Source organism: Colletotrichum chrysophilum, assembly GCF_026319265.1.
Source record: "Colletotrichum chrysophilum strain AFK26 chromosome Unknown scaffold_288, whole genome shotgun sequence".
Lineage (NCBI taxonomy): Eukaryota > Fungi > Ascomycota > Sordariomycetes > Glomerellales > Glomerellaceae > Colletotrichum > Colletotrichum chrysophilum.
In genome coordinates, this window is record NW_026517575.1 from 199 (window position 1) to 22,105 (window position 21,907).

The 21,907-nt window shown below is 54.8% G+C and overlaps 4 protein-coding genes across 4 annotated transcripts; 1 reads left to right on the forward strand and 3 right to left on the reverse strand.

Moving 5' to 3' along the window:
• Positions 1-1,588: 1,588 nt before the first annotated feature.
• COL26b_014057 (uncharacterized protein) lies at positions 1,589-2,184 on the reverse strand (the record flags this gene model as incomplete). The annotated part of the gene is made up of 2 exons (XM_053186637.1): positions 1,589-1,882; positions 1,936-2,184. 2 exons carry the CDS (start codon positions 2,182-2,184, stop codon positions 1,589-1,591), a joined length of 543 nt encoding a protein of 180 aa, XP_053029412.1.
• Positions 2,185-3,564: 1,380 nt separating this feature from the next.
• On the reverse strand, positions 3,565-5,952 carry COL26b_014058 (uncharacterized protein; the record flags this gene model as incomplete). The annotated part of the gene is made up of 5 exons (XM_053186638.1): positions 3,565-3,977; positions 4,043-4,240; positions 4,419-4,574; positions 4,622-4,931; positions 4,990-5,952. 5 exons carry the CDS (start codon positions 5,950-5,952, stop codon positions 3,565-3,567), a joined length of 2,040 nt encoding a protein of 679 aa, XP_053029413.1.
• Positions 5,953-7,414: 1,462 nt separating this feature from the next.
• On the forward strand, positions 7,415-10,210 carry COL26b_014059 (uncharacterized protein; the record flags this gene model as incomplete). The annotated part of the gene is made up of 4 exons (XM_053186639.1): positions 7,415-8,008; positions 8,109-8,973; positions 9,025-10,109; positions 10,202-10,210. The coding sequence occupies 4 exons, from the start codon at positions 7,415-7,417 to the stop codon at positions 10,208-10,210; spliced, it is 2,553 nt and encodes an 850-aa protein (XP_053029414.1).
• A 733-nt stretch (positions 10,211-10,943) lies between these two features.
• Positions 10,944-13,952, reverse strand: COL26b_014060 (uncharacterized protein; the record flags this gene model as incomplete). The annotated part of the gene is made up of 4 exons (XM_053186640.1): positions 10,944-10,981; positions 11,033-11,702; positions 11,751-13,725; positions 13,930-13,952. 4 exons carry the CDS (start codon positions 13,950-13,952, stop codon positions 10,944-10,946), a joined length of 2,706 nt encoding a protein of 901 aa, XP_053029415.1.
• Positions 13,953-21,907: the final 7,955 nt, after the last annotated feature.

Genomic DNA, 21,907 nt, shown 5'->3' on the forward strand with positions numbered 1-21,907 from the left:
ATAATAGATAAAGACGATAGATAACGACGATAGACAACGATGATAGATAATAGTAATAGACAATAACGATAGTAACGATAATAGCGACAATAACAGTAATAATGATAGTAATAATAATAGTAAGGATAAGAAATTTAAATGCTTTAAAATAAGGGGTAATACACGTTAAACCCTGCCCGAATAGCTAACTGACACTGCCCGGTTAGCAAAACTCCATAGGAATTGTCTTTTTCATCTTCTTATGAAAGTCATATCTTGGTCTCAGATATTTGCGTCGCGAAACATAGTCACAAGAGTTACACAAGCAACGAGTTTCTGCATGCTAAACGGGCTTCAGAAGGGAACTGTGTCAACCGGCAAAACCAAGCCAATCAACCCAATAGCCGCAAAGCAAGCGCACGTAACCCATATTGGAGCCGAAGTAGTGACATCAGAGTACGTGGCAATGAAAGGAGCAGTGAGTGACGCAAAACGCCCAACGGCCATAAGCAATCCATTGCCCAGGCCACGGTTCTCTACGTTGAGAGCTTGCGGGGTGTACCTTAGGTATATAATTCAGTATACCATGCTACATACAGGGAAATTGAACTTACGCGTAAATGATAGCGTACATGGCATTCAGCCAGAAGTTTACCATGGAGGAGAACGCTAGGTTCTCAGCAGGGTTCTTTATCGAGGTGAAGGCACCTGCGAATGCAGCGCATGCAGCACCGGTAAACACTAGTGATTTGCGACTTCGGAGCCACTTATTTGATACCATCCAAGTGCTCAGAATAGGGCCGAATATGCCAACGACTGACGAGATTGTCCAATCTCGGTATGTGGTGTAGGTACTTGAGTCGCCAAGGTCTGCGCCGTGTGCGCGCAGATAGTAGGGCAAGAAGATTGTAAAAAGAGGGTACCTGAAGTTGAGAAATTAGTCATTCGACTTTTTCAACGCTGTATGAGATGATAGCGAAGACTTACGCAATACCAACCAACGTCCACAGCATCGTCAGACAGATCATCAATCTGATTTGTGTCTTTCCCTTGAATAACCTGCTCGCTCGGTGAATGTTTTCGCCAAATGACATCGTCTTCACTTCTTCTGTAGACCCAATTCTGATGAACTGATCGGCAGAAATCGTATAGCTCGACCTGTTCATCGCGCTAATACGATTGATGACATCCACGCCCTCGTCGATGCGGCCGCAAGTCACTAGCCACCTAGGAGACTCGTGTGTCCGAAGTACTAGAGCCCGAATAATTGACATTACAAGGCATAACCCACCCAGGAGGATGTACAGATACCGCCAACCCATGTTTGCGGACTTGGGACAGGTCTCTGGTGTTGCATCCTGTGGGCAGCTGAAGGGGACAATAAGGGCCCATCCTAGACTAGGATTCAGCTTTTGTGCCAATTTGACCCTATGTAGGTAGGGATGATCAGCGAGTCTTACCGAAGATGCCGGTGATAGTATTCCCTAGTCCCCAAACACACGCAAGTCCAGCAAGCATAAAAGACCACCGTTGAGGGATGTTCTCAGCAAGAATTGTAAGATCAATCGCGACTGTGGGGAGCAACAGTGTTGTCAGCATCAGTCATTTCCTACTCCCCAGTGAGAGACTTACGGTTTCCGCCTCCGAAGAAGCCACAAACAGCAACCCATACGTTAATAGCCGCCCAGTTAGGAGATGAAGCAGCAAGCATAGTAGCAATAGAGATACCGAATATCGACAGCTGCCACACTATCCTCCTCCCAACATTATCCGCAAGCAAGCCCATCAAAACCGCGCCGATGAGCAAGCCAGCGTAGTTGGACGCCGGGAGCAAAGTGGAGTGTTTTGGCGCGAACTCGGGAATGAGCTGGGGTCCGACGAGGGAGATTGACACGAGGAGCATCTGCATTTACGTCCGTGTTAGCGTCTGCATTTGACGAATGCCTGGGTACCGACCTGATCCGCGAGGAAGCCAAATCCACAGGAAAGGGCCAGCTGCCATTGGAACTTCCCGAATCCAATGGCCTCGACAGCTTCGTCAATCACCCTGAGGTTCATTTCCACTTCACTGAGTGCATGTGTATTGTCGGATGTGTATTCGACCGTTGTGCCACGGCCGTTGCTCGGGATGGGCGTAATCGGCTTCCCGAGATCGTCCCCCTTTTCCACAGGGTCATCGTCAACGCTCCCACGGACAGTATTCATGATGTTTTCTGAACTCTTGGTGGAGTATCGAGGGGCCAAACTTAACGGGTTGCCTCCACGGCAGGGTAGACATCATCGACTCCATCCAACGATGCTAGTTACCCGAGAGATGATATACTCATCCCCCAAAACTCATTCTAACCATTTGCGTTCATGTTCGTCCGGCCTTTCGGCGTTAAGGACCAACACATCCTCTGCCTGTACCCCAGATATGCCAAGAACTACACATCTTCTGGTGGAGGTAGTGCCCTCCTGCTAAGAGAGATCTCGCGCGGAGTAAAGTGGGGACGGCCAGGCCGGAGTTCACATCCTGCGGGGACGGTCCGGACTCCCCGCCTCACGGCATGCGTACCCCGCCTCTCATGATAGCGCTGATTGCCTAAAGCGGCAATTCCAGCCTGAACATCCCGGCCACACCACCTCTGAACTGATAAGAGGCAACCTTACTTTGTCCCCGCAGTAAGAGCTGTCTAGACAGCTTCCTCGGTTGATGATATCCAAAGACAAGGACTCGCAGCCCACATGTTCCACGTTGCTGGCCTTATTGACATCGTCTGAAACAATGGCAGTTCAGTGCTACTTCCTAAGCCCCAACGAGGATGCTCCTAATAGCCGTCTTCCGGTGCTTCACTATCGCGATGTCCTCCCAGAACCCAGGGATGAGGCGTCAGTGACGGACTTTTTGACAAGGAACAGATGGGAGAAGAGGGTAAGAGAGCACCCTTATGGATAATTGTGTTCAACGTCTCACCAGCACAGGGCACATGGGGACACATTGGCATCCGCCATTTTCACCCGAATAGTCACGAATGCTATGGTTAGTGCGAAACTAACATGCGGTCCTTCAAGCTACTCTGACCTCGCTGTGATATGTAGGAATATTCCAGGGACATTCTAAGATGCTACTTGGGAAGATCTCCACCGGTCAGGGGATGGAAGTGGACGTGAAAACTGGCGACGTCATCATTCTTCCAGCCGGAACAGCGCATTCCTCGCTAACAAGCTCCTCTGACTACCGATACATCGGCGTGTATCCTCAAGTAAGCCTCTTTCTTTGAAACTTGCCGTCTTTATTTACCATAAAATGTGCTAACCAACTGTCTCTAGGATTGCCCTAAATGGCGAAACGAGATGGGTAAAAAGCCTGCAGGAGAGTTCAAGACCGTCATCAAGAGTGTCGAGATGCCGGAAGAGGATCCGGTGTATGGAAGGAATGGTCCATTGAATCAACTTTGGAATAAGGACATACTTGCCAAGCTATGAATCAGACTCATTTGAAGATTATGACCACCTCACCATGATTGATACCGCAAGCCCATATTGATCTCCTCTCAATCTAGTCTTGTTTTTGGCCAGCTTCTATCACCATGCCTTCCTTGTCTAGATCTCATCTCCCAGGCCAGTGTCAATACTCCCAACAGCCGCGGGCTTCCCTCGCCTGACCCTGAGCACGGCTCTCACATGCTCAATTCCCAACGGCGCTCCGTCGCGCACCGCGAGCAGTGACGCCGTCTTGACCACGTTCTTGATCTCACGACCGTTCAGCTCAAGCTTTGCCAGCGCCTTGAAGTCTTCCTCCTCGAGACGGAATTGCCGGGGTTCCAGCGCCCCGGTAGTGTCGAGCTTGCGGCAGTCAATGAAGACCTTCCAAACATGCAGCCGCGAGTCAAAGTCGAGCGCAGGGTAGTTGATGGTCAGATGTATACGGGACTCGAAAGCCGGGTCAAAAGCCTCCACGCGGTTGGTGGTCAGGAGCATGACGCCTTTGTAGTACTCCAGCAGTCTCAGGAAAACTATTCTCGAGGGTTAGACAGACGGGGCTATCGGTGATCGTGCAGAAATTCGGGTAGATACTCACCTGAGACAATCTGATTGCGCTGGAGGTCAGAAGCTCGTCTCTTCTCGAGGAAGATGTCACATTCGTCGAGGAGCAGCACAGCTTGCCATTTGGTGCACATCTCAAGCACGCGACGGAGGGAATCTTCCACGTCGTCGGCGGTGATTCCTAGTTCGCCAGCGCTCATGGCGTAGAGGGGCTTCTTCATCGCTTCGGCCACTAGGCGATGTGTTAGAACTGTCCTATTATATGGGAGAATAGTTGCACATACTCGACTCTGCCGTGAGTGTCTTTCCTACTCCCGGCTCTCCGCTAAGAAGCATGATGATCCCCTGGCCTGATCCAGTTAGCGATAAGAAAACTGCAGACATGTGGTCTGTGAAGGACGGGGACTCACCTTTGCCACGAATGATATCGTCAAAGCCACTGGCTGAAGACATCTGTGCCTCGACGAAAGCACGCATGATGGTCTTGTAGTCGTGCGGCAAGACAAGCTGGTCAAAAGCCCCCTCGTTCCACTCCACCTCCGTCACCGAGTCGATGAAAAACAGCCCTATGCTAGTATTAGCCATGATCTCTCATACCGAGGGTAAAAAATACCCCATTTCTTCGACGTCAAGTCGAAGCCCCGCACCATAGGCGAAGCGAGTTCGCGCTGATTCGCAGTCAACTCCTTGTCTGCCTCATTCGCCAGGCCCGCTGTTGCGGATTCGACATATCGCATTCTGCCCCGACGCGGCGGGCTGTACGGCAAGCCGAAACTCCCCCGGCGGCCTTTCATCCGTCCTTTGAGAGCACCCAACTTCTCCTTCTTAGCAGTGGGGTCCCTCAGTTTCTTCAGGCGAGGAGCGGCCTGGTATTCGTACCGGCAGTACGACTCGCCGTCGATGATGATGCGGCCATGCTCAATCTTGGCTCTGGTCAGACAATGGCCATCGTCAAAGGCGGTTGGGCCGGGGACTACTCACCTGTCGTCTCTCGACACCTTTGAAATCTCCGTGTCCATATTCAAATATTCCGGAATAGCCCTTGTAATGAAATCCCTTGTAGCTCTCGAACAACTTCCCTCTAGCTTCAAGCTTTTCCCGGATCTTCTTCATCCCCGGATGCAGATTACTGGGATAGATCGCCAGCTCCCGGATCGGCAACAAGTCATCAAACATGTGAACTTCAAACACCTTTGAAGCAAGCCCGAATCTCAAGCCATCTGTGTCAACGAACTGACATTTTAGCGCAAAGACGACGCTCCCACCCGACCGCGGTTCATATCGAGCACTCTTGATGAGGAACAACCGATCCTGGTCGTCAACCCGCGCATACGCCTCCGTATCAGGCTCGAAAAGCGTCCAGAGATAGTCAAACGAGACCACCTCATTCTTCCTCAGGTCCCGCGCGCGCTCAATCTGCGGCTTGATCTCCGGCGCCAGCACATCATACAGCAGCTTCACATGCTGCCTCGCCAGCTCGTCCGCCCCATCCTCCACGCACTTCTGCAGCGCCCGCCAGCGGTGGAAGAACGGCTGGAACGGCTCCTTGAACTCGACCTTCTTCAGCGTCGTGCTGACGCCAGGGTACCCGCTAAACACGTCGCCCAGCGCGCGCTTGATGTGCGGGCTGTTGACGATGACGGAGTGCAGCGCGAGAACGTTGCCGTCGGTCGCCTCGACGTTGACCTCGCGGCGCGCGATGAGGGCGAACTTGGCCGAGGCGGCGGCGGAGCCCGCGAGGCCGACGTACTCGGGCGCCCAGTCCTCCCAGAGGTCGCGCCGGCTTTTGCGGTAGAACTCCTTGACCTCGGGTGTCTGGCCGATGTCGGAGAGTTTGGTCTTCTCCTCGTCGTCGGAGGAGCGGGAGCGCCGGCGGGGAGGGCGTTGCGGGCGGCTTTCGTCGGAGGAGTAGGCGGCGCTGGAGTAAGAGTCTGGGGTGTCCATTGTGAAGGTATGCCTTGTGTTGGTGAGGAAGATGTCTGGTTGTGCAAGAAGGATGTGATTGATGAGTTGAACGAGAAGGACTATGCGATTTATTAGATCCCCCACTGCGGCTGAGAGCTGCTGTCATCCTAGTCATAAGGCAGACCGTGAAAGCCCATGATGACTGCATCCACTAGCGCAGTCGGTTGAAGCCAATCCGTCTGTCTTGCCAATGTAATTGGACCACGTTACGTACGACGAGAGTCCGCAACAAGAACACAACAGTTCATGCCAATACCACATCACTGAGTTTAGTTACACTGGATAATATGTCCTGTGGTTGCACAAAGTATCTCGATATCATTTTGTAAAGAATTCTTTTGTAAATTTTTATATAACTAGGGATATATAAGAGGTCCCCTTTACTCTAACTACCCCCTATATATCTAACTACTCCTATTAACTACTACTACACTATAACAATTATATATATATCTTTAAGTTTTTTTAATAAAGTATTATACTTTAATAATATAAGATATTTCATTTCATTAATATTATATAGTTTATTTATTTTAAAGTTTATTTTAATATACTTAAAATATCTCTATATTTTAGTTTAATAATATATTATCTTATTAAAGTATATTAATAGAAAGTAGTAATATATTTAATATATTATTGAGTTTTATATTAAAAGATTAAGTTATATCTATAAAAATCTAAATATTTTATTTTAGTTTTTGTAAATAATTATAAAAAAGCTATTAGTTACTACTTTTAAAATAATAATAAATAGTATTAATATAGTATAGTAATAATATCTTAATATTAAAAGAGTAATAAATTATAGTCGTATAAAGAGAGAGATATTTATTCTCTATAATTAAAGTAATTTACGCTCTCTTTATATACTCCTATAAGTAACTATAGAAGTTTCTCTATAAACTATCTTAGTTTTTAAATATTTCCCTATAAGAGTTATATAGTAGTTAATAAGGTGCGCCTCTAGGCGGTAAACTACGAAGAAGAAAACTTAGAAGGGAAGAAAGGGGGGGGGTATCTCGACATACTCGTGCGAGGACCATTCTGTACCTCTTCTAAGGTAGTGACTTACTGAGAGGCAGACTCATGTAAGCCTTGAAATTGAAATACGATCGGCACGTTGTGGCAACAGAGTCGTTCGAGAACGAGGTACGTATCCATGCCGACCCAGTCGCTTCACGGTGTTCTCGCATGCTTCCCATACATACGTCAACAGGGGTGTGAGTGAGGCCTTCATGATTTCTCGGACTTGATGATGGAACTCAAGCGTTATTGGTCCGCAGCAACCCCCCATGGGCGTATGCACGTCAGATAGGGCGGCAAATAAGAAAACAGTGCTCCATCGCCAGGCAGCAACAATTAAGCAAATGATAAATCTGACGTTACGCAGACCAAATATCCATTTCTTGGCATCATAACTGAAACCACAAACCCAATCATGGAAGACGACATCCGCAACGCTACCGGCACCCCCAACCTCAAATTCTCCTCCCAAATCGACGGCATCCTCAAACACGCCGGCCCGCGCGACAACGCCAAGCGCTGGGCACGCAACCTGCGCTTCCTCACCTTCGACACCGGCACCGACCACCACGATGCCGCAACCTCGACCCCGACCCGGGGCCAATGCCGGCGGTGCGCCGAACGGGTCCCAGCGCCGGCGGGCCACATGTGCGCCGCGCACGCCAACATCCAGCCCACCCCGGAGTCGCTAACGGCGTGGGAGCAGAAGCTGGCAGAGTTCCCGGACCCGTGCGCCCATGTGGAGGATTTGACCTGCGACGGGTGCCGGCACGTTCCTCTCTTCCCGAACACGGGGACGGTCTCGACGTTCCGGATCAGGAGGGCCGCGGTGACGGAGGAGGATGCTTTGTTCTCGGAGTGTCGCCATTTTGTGGTTGTGTCGTACTGTTGGGAGAGTCAGCCGTCGGACGAGGACGGCGAGGCAGCGTCTCTTCCGCCGTATACTGTTATCGAAGAGGATGGTACGAAACGCGAGATGAGGGCTCCCCGCGCCACGATTGACCGCGTGGTGAGGTTTGCGAGGGAGAACGGGTTTCGTATGATATGGATTGACCAAGTACCGCCCCCTCTCTGACTATCTCAGTTGTCGTTCGACTAACACCATCCAGGAGTGCATCGACCAAACCAACCCCTCCGACAAGGAACTCGGCATCCAGTCAATGGACCTCGTCTACCAGCGCGCACACACCTGCATCGGCCTCATGTCCACCCTCTGGTCGCAGCGGCACCTCGACGCCCTCCTCCTCCAAGCCGAGCTGCGCAACCCCGACTCCGGCGCCGCCTCCATCCACCGCCGCGGTGCCGCCCCCGTCCGCAAACCGCGCCCGGAGATGCAGCACTTCGCGAACGACCTCATCGCCGCCGTCTTCGCGCTCGTCTCCGACCGCTGGACAACCCGCGCCTGGGTCCTCCAAGAATCCCTCGTCTCCGCAGACCGCATGCTCCTCCTCTTCCCCCAACCCCCGGAAACAGACGTGACGGGCTGGTGGCTGATCTGCCACGAAAAGTCCCTCTCCGAGACCGCAGTCAGCATCCTCATGCTCCAGGACGCGCTCGAGAACCACGTGCTGCCGTACCTCACCCCGCTGCTCTCCTCCCCTCCCCCGCCCTCGTCAAACGCGGCGTCGTCCCCGATGGGCATGGCCGTCGCGCTGTTCGAGAGGGTGCGCTTCTTCTACCCCCGCGCCATCGACAACGACTCCCGCATCGGGCTGGGCGCCGACTTCTGGGACCGCAAGCGCTGCGACGCCGCCACCGCGCTGGCCTTCCTCAACCAGCGCGACCTGTTCCGCGTCGCGGACCGGGTGGCCATCCTGGCGAACTTATGCGGGTACGAGCAGCGGCTCGATACCGTGGAACTCGAAAAGGGCGGGTACGGGCTGTCGCATTGCCTGCTCGCGCTCGCACTCCTCAACGGGGACTTGTCGTTGCTGGTCCCGGAAATGTACAAGACCCCTGACGGCTATCCAGTGTGTAAGTCAACCCATCACCCACTCACCCACCACCACAGACTCACAAGCCTAGCATTCCCATCCGGCCCAGACGCAGACTTCACCTTCCTCCACTCCCTTACTCATAACCTCCGTCTCGCCGACGCAGCAACCCTCACACCATCCTCCAACACCGCCGTCCCCGACGACCCGCGCCTCTACGCCCTCTCCTCAAAGGGGCTCTCCCTCGCCGGCACGCTCTGGAAAGTAACCTCCTTCGTCCCCCTCGAGCCCATCAAGCTCAAATACGCTTCCGCCTGGCACCGCGCCAAAGCTCCCGGCACCCCGCCCTCCACCCGGCGACAAGCCCTCACGCACATCCTCCACGAGACCCTCACCCTCCTCAAATCTCAGAACATGATTCAGATAGCGGATGCTATCTTCAACTCCACCTCGGACGCAAAATACCGCGCCCAAACGCCAGACAACCCCCTCGAGTCCGTCCTGCAGATCCCAGAGGACACAAACATCGCAAACCGCGACGGCATGTTCTGGTTCAGCTGGGCAATGACCGAGCAGCTCCCTCACCAGGCCTGGATCGTCGACCGGATCATGGAGCTCGGCGGGGTCTGGGTCGCGGAGCCCGTGGACGCGGGATACCTCCCCTTCAACCCTCACCCACCATCCCCCTGCCCCTCCTCCGAGCCCGCCGCAGTACCGATGGCAGAGCAATGGCCCACCCTCCTCTCCAACCTCGACCCGTCCGCCTTCATCTCCTTCTTCCGCTCCACCTCCGCCCACCTATCCCGCCAAACCCACGCCGAGCGCCTCCTGCAAATCTCCCTGCTGACCAAATTCCTCGACCTCATGAACGACCGCTTCCTAACCTACTCACCAGAATCCAAATCAGCCAGTCTGCTGCGCAACATGATCCCCCTGCAGATGTACTCAGGCCTCCTGGCCGGTCAAATCTCCGCGTCAGAGTTTACCGACCGGCGGGCCGTCTTCGACCTCGGCGGGGAGGATGCGCTGGGCACGCTGGTGCTGACGCCCTTCCAAGCGCAGCTGGAGTCGATCCCGCGGCCGAAGACGCGGGGGCTCAGCGTGTCGTGGGTGGTGGAGGAGGCCGAGGGGAGCGAGGATGGCGGGGTTGGCGGGGATGAAGAGATGAGGTTTAGAGTGAGGGGGGTGGTTAAAGGGATGTGGCGGTTTGGGTTGCTGCATTCTGGGCGGTATACCTTGGTATGATGCTTCAACATACCTGTGCATAGTTGACATAAGTGTCTGAAGTCAGCAAAACACAGGAATATCGAACTCATATCGTGACGGTGCATGATGCCATTGGTATAAAATGCTACCTTCTAACCCTCTCATCTATCTTGACACTCCTCTTTCGTATATGTACACAGGACCGTCCCGGGCACGTCCTAGCATGCGTAGGCATACTTACACACCCATGCTCTCCGAGCTCACAACGCAAAAGAACGCAACCTAAAAATACATAAGAGTAGGGGGGTGTGGTGGTGGGCGGATGTCGTTTCTCGCAGCGTTTACATAATCAGTCTCATCAACATCACAAGCTTCACTTCAGGCACGAAAACCAAAGCGAGCGTTACTCGTGAGATGTGTGTGCGTGTGCGTGTGGTACTGCGGGAAGGGCAGGGAGACGCGAAACGAGAAACAAAAAGAAACAGGATGAAAAGACATTAAGGAAATATTTCTCGAGGAGGTCGCCCTCCAAAAATGCATGTTGATGCATGCTCCCAATGCAGTGCAGAGTGTTCGTCATCGTTGCCCAAGACGTGTAAGAAGTAATGAAATCCATGCCCAATGTTTTGTACGCCTTCGCAATTCCCTAGTCTGTGTTTCCACCCTGATGCTGCTAACCCACTATGGTATCATTTGCCCGGTGTTAAGGCCGGGTCGAGAACAATCAAATCTGCTGTGCGCCTGGAACGGCGAGTGAAGATGCGGAACAGCGCCGCCGAATGCATTCGTGAATGCGTCTGGCCTCTAGAGCGAGGCAAGCTTTTGGAGGGCGAGGAGGACGCCTGCGATGTTGTTAGCAACCGGGATAAGATCGAGGTGTTGATGATACTCACCACTCACACCCTGAGTCAGGGTAGCGCCGGCCTCGGTGTTGCGGCTGTGCAAGCTGACAGTCACAACATCGTTGACCACCTTGTCATCGCCGAGGGCGTTGGCCCATCGGAACACCTTCTCGTCTTCACGGCCATCACCAACAACCATGAGGAAGTCGACGGGGCTCTTGTGCTCGGCGTCGGGAGCCATGTGGATGCGCAGGTCGTCGAAGATCTTCTCAGCGGCGGTGCTCTTGGTCCAGTCGATGGGCTCAACCACGATGGAACCGTCAAGAGCGATGGCGTGCACGCGCTGCTCCTCGCAGGCATCGTTGACGTGGCTGGCGCAGTCTGAGGCCTGGCGGGCGGCCGATTCGTAGTCTTCGGCGCTCTTGTAGTGGAAGATGAGACTGCAGCGGCGCTCCTCGATTTCGGCGCCGGGTGTACGCTCGAGGTAGTACGTCATGATTGACTTGACCGACTCCTTCCAGCTGTTAATCTGCTCTCTATCGGCCATCTCGGTCCAGTTGCTGCGGCCACAGTCCTTGAGGAAGCAGCCGTTCTCGGCGATCAGGCCCAGATTAGGCACGCGGCGGAACAAGCGGTCGAGCTCCTCAGGACGACGACCGGACATGATATAAACGGTGTTGCGCTCGTCCAAGAGGAGATCGTTGAGGACATCGAGAGTACGCTGATGTTGTTAACAAGACAAACAAGACAAAGTAGGCGAGTTACGTACCTGAGGGCTAACGGGGATGATCTGGTTCATCGGTCCCCAGCTAACCAGAGTACCCTCGTAGTCGAGGATGAACAAGCGACGCTCGCTGCGGGAGTACCTTTGGGCGAGGGTGTTGATGTTCAAGCGGGGGACGGAGAGCTGGTCACGCTTGTGCTGCTCGTCGTACACGCGATCCAGCCTGGAAAGGAACTCACTAAACCAGTGCGATCCGGTGTGGTGCATGACGGCAGAGTACAGAGCGTTCCAGCGGCGTTCCTTCTCGTCGCCGCCCATTTCGAGGGCCTTTTTGATGGCGTCGGCGCATTGTCGGTAGTCCCAGGGGTTGACGGAGAGCTCGTTGCCGCCAAAGAGCGAGGCGGTACCGGTGAATTCGGAGAGGATCAAAGAACCGTGCTTCTTCTCGGGGAACACCTTTCCGTCTTGGCAGAACAGGTACTCGTGAGACGTCAGGTTCATGCCTTCGCGCTGACTCGTTATCATCAGGGCGTCGGCCATGGTGAGCAGGGCCAGGTACTGGGCGTAGTCGATGTCCTGCTTGAGGTATACGACGGGCTGGTAGGCCAAGTTGGCCCACGAGGAGTTGACTCTGGTGACGATGTCGCTAACAGTCGCGTCCAGGTCAGACTTCTCGCTGCTGGAGAGGGCGACCTGGATGAGGACAATCTTGTCGCGCCACTCTGGGTTCTTATTGAGGAACAGCTCGTAGGACAGCAGCTTCTGGCGGACGCCGCGGACGTGGTCGAGCTTGTCACGAGCAACGATGAGCTTCTTGCCCCTGTAACGTTCCTTCATGATGTCCATCCACTTCTCCACGTCGGCATCCGCGCGGTGTTCGCTGAGGTTGACGGGGTCGATGCCAATGGGCAGGTTGACGACGTCGACGAAGCGGTCCTCCAATTGCAGTCCATCGGTGGTGGCCTCGACGTTCAACAGCCTGCTGCAGGTCTGGAGGAAGTGGCGGGTGTACTCGTGGATCTGGAAGCCGATGAGGTTGGCGCCGAGCATGCCCTCGAGGAGCTGCTTGCGAACAGCCAGGCATCTGAAGACCTCGGAGGAGGGGAATGCGACGTGCAGGAAGAAGCCGATCTTGGCCTCGGGCAGCTTCTTACGGACCATTCCGGGGACAAGCAGCAGGTGGTAGTCGTGGACCCAGATGACGTCGCCGCGCTTCCAGTTCTTGACAATCTTGTCGGCAAAGGCCTGGTTGACATTGACGTAGTACTTCCACGAATGATCCTCGAAGGCTTTGCTCTTTGGGTTGTCGGGGATCTGGTAGTGGAAGACGGGCCACAGAATCTGCTTGCAGAAGTGCGAGTAGTGGCCGTCAAAGTCCTTGTCGGAGGTGAAGACGGTCAGCATGTCGTGCTCGGTGGCCAGTCTGTCCTCAATATCCTGCTTCTGCTGGGTGCCCTCGAGGGCGTCGGTGGGCATACCCAGTGTGCCGACCCAGGTGTAGTCTCCGAGCTTTCCATCACGGGCGGCGGCCTCGGCGGCGTTGCGCAGGCCACCGTTGCCCTGGTCGGCACTCATAATGCGCCAGTTGGCGTGGGCGAAGACGCGGTCGTGGCTGTCGCTTCTGGCGAGAGGACGCGGCTGGGTGACGCCCTGGCGACCGAGTTCCCTGGCCTTTTCGAGGGTGCGGCTGTGTTCGGCGATGATGGCGGGCGGGGGAGAGCTCGCGCGCGACTTGGGCTGGGTTGCGCGGGCACCCCACTTGGGGGAGCCCTTGTCTACGTGCGCGCCGCGCTTCTTCTCCTCCTCGGGGAATTGTATGCGGAAGCCATCCTCGTTTGCGAATGGGTCTTTCTCGGGGGTCTCTTCGGTCGGTGTGATCGGGGGTGTGATGTCGCGGATGGGGTTGAACAGACTCGGCTGGCGATCGGGTTCGGGACGCTTCTCGGTCTTTGTGCGGCGAAGAGGGTCTCCGCGCGAGGGAGTGCCGGGGAGGGCGAAGTGTACGGTTTTGGGGAGGAATCTAGAATCGCCAGGTCAGACAACGGCCTCGAATGGCAAGGCAATCGAAAATTGGCACGGAAGGGACCGCGGAGGACGTCGACGGACTTCAAGTGCATCCGCAGGGGGGTCACCCTGCAACCTGGAAGGTCCTCGAATGTTGCCAAGCAGGTTGGAGGGGCAAGAATGAAGATTGCGGTTGCTGGCAGACGAAGGAGCCACTCACAGTGATGCGATGAAGACCGTCATGCTGGGCAGTCTGGCTCGAGTGTAGCCCTCAAGCCTCTGGCGGATGTGTTTGGTAGGTGGCGATGTTGACCCTCGGTCGGTGGTCGGTTGTCGAAGGGAGGGTTGAGGGAGGGTGCTATTAAGGTGAAGCACAGGCGGGCGGAGACGGGTAAGGACAAGGTGTGGAGGGCTGGCGACGATGTGGAGGAGGCGGGGAGCTATGAGCAGCTTTTCGTCGAGCAGAACATGTGGAGAGGACAGGAAGGTCGAGGTGAATTGAGGTGAGAAGAATGGAATGGGTGGTTGAGGAGAGCTGCTGCAGGTGTTCCCGGGTTGCGTCGAGATTGGGGAAGGGATCGCCGGTGTCAAGGCGGATGGAGGCGAGGCGACCCAGCGCTTTATGGAGTGCGGCGGCGGTAATACAACCTGGAGGTAGGTTGTAAGAGAGGTTACCTGGAGGAGTTTGAGTTGGGTTGGACGGAGGTAGGTAGGTAGCTGCAATTACGTCCAAGAAGAGGGCGAAGGAGTGTGGCTGAGAAGTGCGAGGATGATGAATGTGGGAGGACGGCGGGATGTGATTGGATTTATGCCTGTGCTTGTCTTAGGCCCGTTGCTTGCTTTGCTTGGTCGCTTGCTTGCTTTCTTTCCTTTACTTCCAAGCAGGCTTGTATCCGTATGTCAGCTGTGTGAGCTTTTCCTCCGGCAGAAGAATAAGACGTTGGGTTGCGTTGCGTTGCGTAATTGCACAAGTGAATAGAGAGAGGACGCGGGCGCATGCTAAGCCCTTTGCGACAAATCAGGGAACAAGCAACAGAGAGAAATAGTGCAAGAAAGAAGGCGTTGGACGGCTGCCGATGCAGATGCGATGCGCGAGATCGATCGGGGAGGGGGGTTCGGACCACGGCGCGAAGATGACGGAAAAAGAAGAGGGAGGGGCAGCGGGGAAAGAGGAAGAAAAAAAAAAAGTGAGGGTGGGTGTTTGCTTCTCACGATACTTTTTTTCCCCTCGGCTTTTTTTCGAAATGTTTTCTCGAGAATATTCCACTCTTTCCAGAGCAGAGTGGAGTGCCCAGGTATTTTTGGGGGGGGCGGGTGGAGGGCGAGGTGCAGGACAGGGGGGTGGTGACAGGCCGGAAGCGCTGAAGTTACAGCGACTCGACCTGACCTGCAGCAGTGACTGACTGGCTGACTGAAGGAGTTGACTGACCTGGGATGTGTGATTGATGGATGGATACACCTGCTTCAGAGAGCTGTGGGTGAGGTGGGATTGGACGGGAGGAAATGCGACGAGACCTTGGCCCAGAAGTGCATGGAAAGGGAAATGGAAATGGAATGGAAATGGAATGGAATGTTGATAACGAGATGCATCCCAAGACACTCTTTGGGGAAACACAGCGTTGGCATGAATAAACAGTGACGGCATGCGTGGGACAGAGGCCCGGTCTGGACACTCATCCATCATCTGTGGATGAATACCTCAAGGTACCAAACCAAACGGATGCCGATAGAAAGAAAACACCACACAAGAACGTACCTTTTCCAGAGAGCAACAGCTACAAGCTGCAGCTAATACACCAGCAACAGAGGAACGTCACTGACGTAATGAGCAACCCAGTTACGTATCCGAGGCGTCAAATGGGAGCTAATGCACCGCTGGCTCCCCTAATGCACGCCGCCCACGAAACGGAACCGGACTTGGACGAGAGGCTAAGTGAGCGAGGGCCTGTGATTCGATCGTTTCTTCGTTTTTCTCTCTGCCTTCCGTTTTGTTGGTGATGAGGCTTGCTTGTTGGGACCAGACAGAGTTGTCCAGTTGCAAGTTGAGTTGAGTCTTTTGGCAAGAAAAGACACTAAGGTAAGGTAGCTTCGATCAAGACAGATACAAAAAATGATCGACCGTCTCTGCTGTTTCGTGTCGGGTCACCAGCGCACACGATTTTTCTGGCAGCGACCTTTTTGGTGTTGATGTCGTTTTAAGTTGGCGCCCAAAGCAGGGGACACCACGTTGTAAGGTGCGCACAGCTGGGCTGGAGACCACGCCGGGAGCTGCACCCAGGAACAGGCAACGTGACGGAACCGACGGGGCAAAACGGAGCTGCACGTCCGGGGTTTTAAGAGGTTGGCGACAGTGGGACACGCAGAGACAAACAGAGAGAGAGAGAGGGAGCCACTCCGACGAGTCGACGACGGGCGACGGGCGACGAGAAAGGACCCCGGAGACCCGAGATGACGAGAAGCAGGGGACCGCCCTGTGCGCTGCTGCTGCGCGGTTGGGTCGCGACAACGACGGGGGGGGACCACTGACTGACTGGGGCAGGAAGCAGAGAACCCGCCGAAGCGTGAAGAAAAAAAAGAGCTCAGGAGGTTTTGGTCCGGGTAAGCTCAGCCTTTGCTGCTGCTGACGACGATGATGGAGATCGTGATGATGGTGATGTGTGTGTGTATGCTTTCTCTCCGGGGAGGAGGTAAACAAAATCAAGGAAAGCTGATCCAAGAACCAGAGAGCTGGGGTGGGGACATGGAACGAGAGGACGAGGAACGGGAGGGAATCGAAGATCGGGGAAGGGATGGGACTTTTAACTGGGAGCGCCGCCTGGAATTTTCCTTCCGGATGGAAATTGAACGGGACTGGACGGATGAATCCATGCCTTGCCTGTTGCTCTTGTCCTCCGGCATATTGATGTTCTTTACAAGTCTACTCCATCAGAAGAGGGAACCGTCAAGCAATCCCGAGTTCCCTCAGCTTCGTCTGGTCGGGTCTTCCATGCAACGAAGCAGTTCCTGGGGAATAACAAGCGCGGCTCGTCTGGGCTGGCCGGCCGTCGTCTCGTCTTGCGAAAAAGGCTACTTGGTCTACATTCAGTCTCACGAAACTCACGCCACAAGCCAAGTTCAACTCAAGTACTTATTGAACACAATTTGTAGCTACTTCTCGCACTAATCAGAGCTGACTGGTAATGTATCATCCCGAGCAACGCGAAGCAACAGCACGACAGAATCCCACCTCGCTGTGCCTCATTTTAGGCCCCTTCGGCACCCCCTGGCTGGGCATGCGGGAACAATTGGAACGAGATCTCTGCTGCTTTTCAGTAGGTACGTACTGATCACTGAACAGTCTCATTTTCAGGCCTTGCGAAAAGGGATCCGCGCCGCCGCTGTGAGACTTTTGGGGCCTTGGAGCCTTGGGCCGACAGGGATGGGCCGCCGGTGCACCAGACGACGAGACGAGCCCGAGAGTGCGTCCAAGACCAGCAGGGGTCCTTCGGCAACGACTGGACGAAGGAACGGACGCAACACAGCTAGCTGTACTCAGAGCTGGAAGCTAATGGTGGCGGTGGTGGTGGTTGTCGAGCTGGCTGGCTAGCTGGCTGTCTTCTCCAGATACATGTGATGGACAGACAGACGTTCAAGTCCACAAGTCTATCAATGTCGCTGGACAAACATAGAGTTGCAAACAGAATTGCAGCTAGCCAGCCAGCCCTGGCCTGGCCTTGGCCGTGGTCAAATGTGATTGATGATGGACAAATGATATCTCGTCTTCCACGGCCGACTTGAGCCGTCAATGTCCGGAGCGACTTCTCCCACCCACCGGGGCCATTCGCAGCTTCTTTGAGCTTCGTTGGGTGTTTGATGCACATGGTCGCAATTCTCTCATTTGTGATCAAAAACTCACTTCCTTCAAGCTTCGCTTTTCTGGCTCGTCAGACCAGATCAGACACAGACCGGCCGGTCCAGGCTTCGGGCTTGAATTCAGGTAATCCCCGTGGCACCAGAGGGAAGAAGAATAAGCCATGCGACGCCATCCATGTTTCCCGTCTGTTGACCGGGGCGCGTGTCCGCAAACACTCGAGGGCTTGTTTGCTCATCGTTACCTCATCCCGCCCGCCTCATCTGAGCAACACACTCACAGTGAGATGGCCGCGTGGATACAACGGCTTAGCCTTTCTGCCTCTATCCGTACCTTGTGCTGCCTTGCCTCACCTTACCTTACCTGGTCTTGGCTAGTTCCCGCCTCGTGCCGCGTCGTGGCTGCCCTCTTCCAAGCCACTGGTGACTGACAGCTCCCCTTGGCGCAAAGGAAAGTCCAACGGCTATGGGACGGCTGAATGTGGATGGTGATGAATGGCAAGGCATGGGCAGGCACGCCCAGAGACATCTTCACCATCGTCATGTGCCCCTCCCCTAAGCTGTCATTGTCTCCTCCCGCCGTTGACCCCTCTTCTTCTTGCCTCTTTCTGGCCGGATGGTGAGGGGAAGCGGAAAGACTAAAAAACACCAACCACCAATATCGTTGTCGCCATCGTCACCACCACAAAAGGTCACCACCACAGCCACCACCATCCCACATCACCCTTTTCCTGCCTGACAAGATTCGGCACGTCCATCGGCCCTTAATCAACAGGCACTCCAATGATTCGGCGATACCACCATGACAGCGCGTCGTCAACTGTCAGATTGCCGCCTGCCACGCACCACCCACGCACGTCGTTCGCCGCTGCTGCGCATCCAACATCGACTCTGCATATGCACCTCATGCTCGCTACTTTACCTCGCCTTGCCAAGCCTGGCCATGGGCACCTTGCACTCTGCACCTTGCCTACTTCCTCGGTCTCCGTTGACCTGGACTTGTCTCTGGCTCTGTAGACACTCAGCGCAAGAGGCGATGAGCATGAAGCTGCCATCATCGTCCACTCGTCGCTCGCTGCGTGGCTGCAACCTGATCGTCTGCACATTGTCGACTACGGTTCGCTGATGAAGTCCCCATCCAGCCAGCCATTCCATCGAATCCACGGCCATCTGTTTATCGACGACCGTACGACCGCGGGCGACAAACAAGCAACTCGACCATGTTCAGGGATAATTACGTTTCTTCATCTGCCGTTGCAAAACCCTCACAGCACAGCTCGAGATCATTCGTCAGGAAACACACTTCCCGTCGTCGAAAGACACGTCCCGCGCATCTCGAGCTGGAGCTAAGGTCGGGAGCTCCCCAAACCCAGCTACATACTTTGCAGCATCTATCTGTACAGCTCTGCACTCGGCCACACTCTCCCGAGAGCTTGTCTCCGCCCGGGCGGTTCGCATTGGGCGTGGCGCGACGCCGATCCCCAAAGTCAATCCCATGTCTCTCTCGTGTTGAGACATTCATCCTCTTCTTACCCCAACATGTCTCTCGAACTAACCTCTAGTCACTCCCAGCCTTGAGCTTGACTTTGCGTGCGGCATGTCGCGAAGCATCTGGCCGTTGCTTAACTCAACCCGCTGCTGGAAGCGGCAGGGTCTTCGACGAAGCTTTCAGAGTTTGAACGAGCGCCCAAAGCAACCTTGCAAACACCCATCCGCGCCCATCCATGTCACTGCCCAGACACCCCTGGCAGAAACACCGGCTTTGGCCGGGTCCACGGCCCCTGCGGGTTTGGGCCAGTGTTCCACGTTTTTTCTTTCTTTTTTTTTTTTTTTCTCACTCGCCTCCCGTGGCTCTGTTTCTCTGGCCCTGCAGCGGCGTTGCTGGAGAAGACGACGAGGACCCTGGCCCACGATATGGGGAACTCTGCCCTTGTGACGGGAGGGTCTTGCTGGAGACGCCGCAGCCGAGCCGCTGGGGGGAGATGTTTTTCGTCACGGCTCCATCACGCAAGGCACTTTGATCAATCACCCGGTCAGCTCGACTCAATCGTTCTCACTTCATCCACTTTGACAGGCAGTGCATGGCTCAGTAGCGACCAAGTTCACCAGACTGGATGGCGGACGGAGGCTACGGGGCGGGGAAAGTTCCCTTTCTCAATGTCCGTGAGGACGCATATCTGATGAAGAAACTCCCCAAAACCTCCATTGGCGCTGGACCTTGTCTGGCTGGCTCCATCACCACCCCGGCCGATCTTGCTTGCAAAGCCGCCCTCAGCGACATGAACATGTGCTTGATGCAAGCCTCTCATTTCAGAAGGTTGCCAGTCTGCAGTCGATCTTCTCGCCTTCCATCAACCCGGCAAAGAGGGTGAGGGGCTTGTACATGCGAGAAGACCGAATAAGGTCGAATCAAAGCCCGAACGCGTATTTTCAAACTCTGGGCTGCTGGGCACTGGGGATGGGAGGGGCACTGGACAAATCGCGCTTTCGTGAGTGGCTTGGAGGCCTCGGGTATGATGAGGGGCTGGCCTTGGATATGGTCACGTCTCTCACCTTCTGCCACAAATTCTCACGATGTATTCGGTCAGTTCAGCCCTGGATGGGTTGGCTGGCAATCATGAGAGTAAACACCTCAATGGTCATGCGCTCGACTGGGATTCGACAGTGTTGGGACAGTTGGGTAACACATTGGCGATCGGCGCACTCGCTTGGCTGTTTACACGACATGTTGATCGACAAGAGCGTTGCGCAACAATTCGCCGAGAGACTTCAACGACAAGAATCGCAAGCCGTCTCGACTGGGCTTGGGTTTCGCGACAGCTATCCATCAAAAACTGGAAATGCCTCACTCGCGGCCGCAAGACGACGCCTGCAACTCTGATACTGCACATCCAACAACGGCCCAATCAACCCCGGACCACGGATCTAGGCTGAAATCTGGAATATTCCTCCCTCCAGTCAAAACATTGACTTGAACCCCGTGGCATATCTCACACGGCGCATCCAGACGGGTCAATCCACAGCAGAAGCCAGATCCATTCCTGGTCCATCCCATCCCTCCCCACATCAACCAACGGCACCCCAGTCCGAGCCACCATCTTTCTCCAGACGTCAACCCCAGTCGCGGCCGTGTTGCGACTTCACACCAGCCCACCTTGTCCTTTCTGCGGCGGCCCAAAACCCATCTGAACGTGCTCCTTGTCACCCTTGGCGATTCCAACTCGTCAACTGCCCACCAGCGCGTGTCCGACATCACCCGATGAGGCATCTAATTCCTTCAGCCCTTGCGGTTTCCATAGGCTAAATGTCAGATGGAGGATTTATACAAGGCGTCAGAAACTAGCAAAGACGCCAACCAAGGCACAGCCCTCGCCAGGCGTGATAGTGAGGTAGCTCCAACCACACCCCCCCTCCCCCCCAACCCCCCAACCCGATGGCGAACCAGTCGATTTACATGAGTCCGTCCGCCTCCATGGGCAACGGAAAAGGAAATTGTCATAAATGATAGAATTTCCCCGCCCCCGACTCCGGTTTCCCATGCTCCAGGCCCAGTTGCAACGGATCTCGCGCGCCGCAGCAGCCCTGCAGAATGGCCGACGGACATCTGCATTCTGCTGGGTGCATCTCGCGGTCTAGAATCTGCAACACTCGATGCCAGCCAGTTCATTCAGTCATCAACATTTTGCGATGGAAGGAATCAGGTTGTCCGCTAAGCGCTCGGCCTCCCGGCCCAGACGGCCATGATCACGGCTTAACTCGGCAAGCTGAAGTGCTAACTAGGGGCGGCCCGGTCCCGTTGTTCCGTCGTCGCGCTGGCTAGTCCTCAAGAGACGCGATGACTATCGATTACAAATGATTGAGACACTCACCAATGTAGTCTGCACCAATGGCGCGGGAATACTAGCCTGATGGAGAAGATTGCTTGAGAGCGGCAGAGACCATGAACGGCTCATGTTGTCGGGGATGAGGTGAGGAAGGCCACGTCAAAACGTGGGAGTGACCGGCGATGCCATATCCCGCCAAGGATCCGTTGCCGAACACGTACCCGCACCTCTGCACGACGGGGAACCATTGCAGTTCCCTTTTCAGCCTCTCCAGCGTTCTCAGAGATACCTCTGCATGTCCTTATTTGCCAACACAGACTTGAGGGCCAAGCAGCTCCAATGCCTTGGCACCCCAGCGGGAGACGTGCAGGAGGAGCTAGACAACATGGCCCTGTGGGGATCGGCAACTTGTTTGGGAGATCGGGTACAGGAGATGACTTTGACTTCCAGGTACGCGTACTCTTTCCGCGAGGTGCGTGTGGTGATCATTAGTGATGGTCCAGCCCGGTCTCACGATTCCCCGAC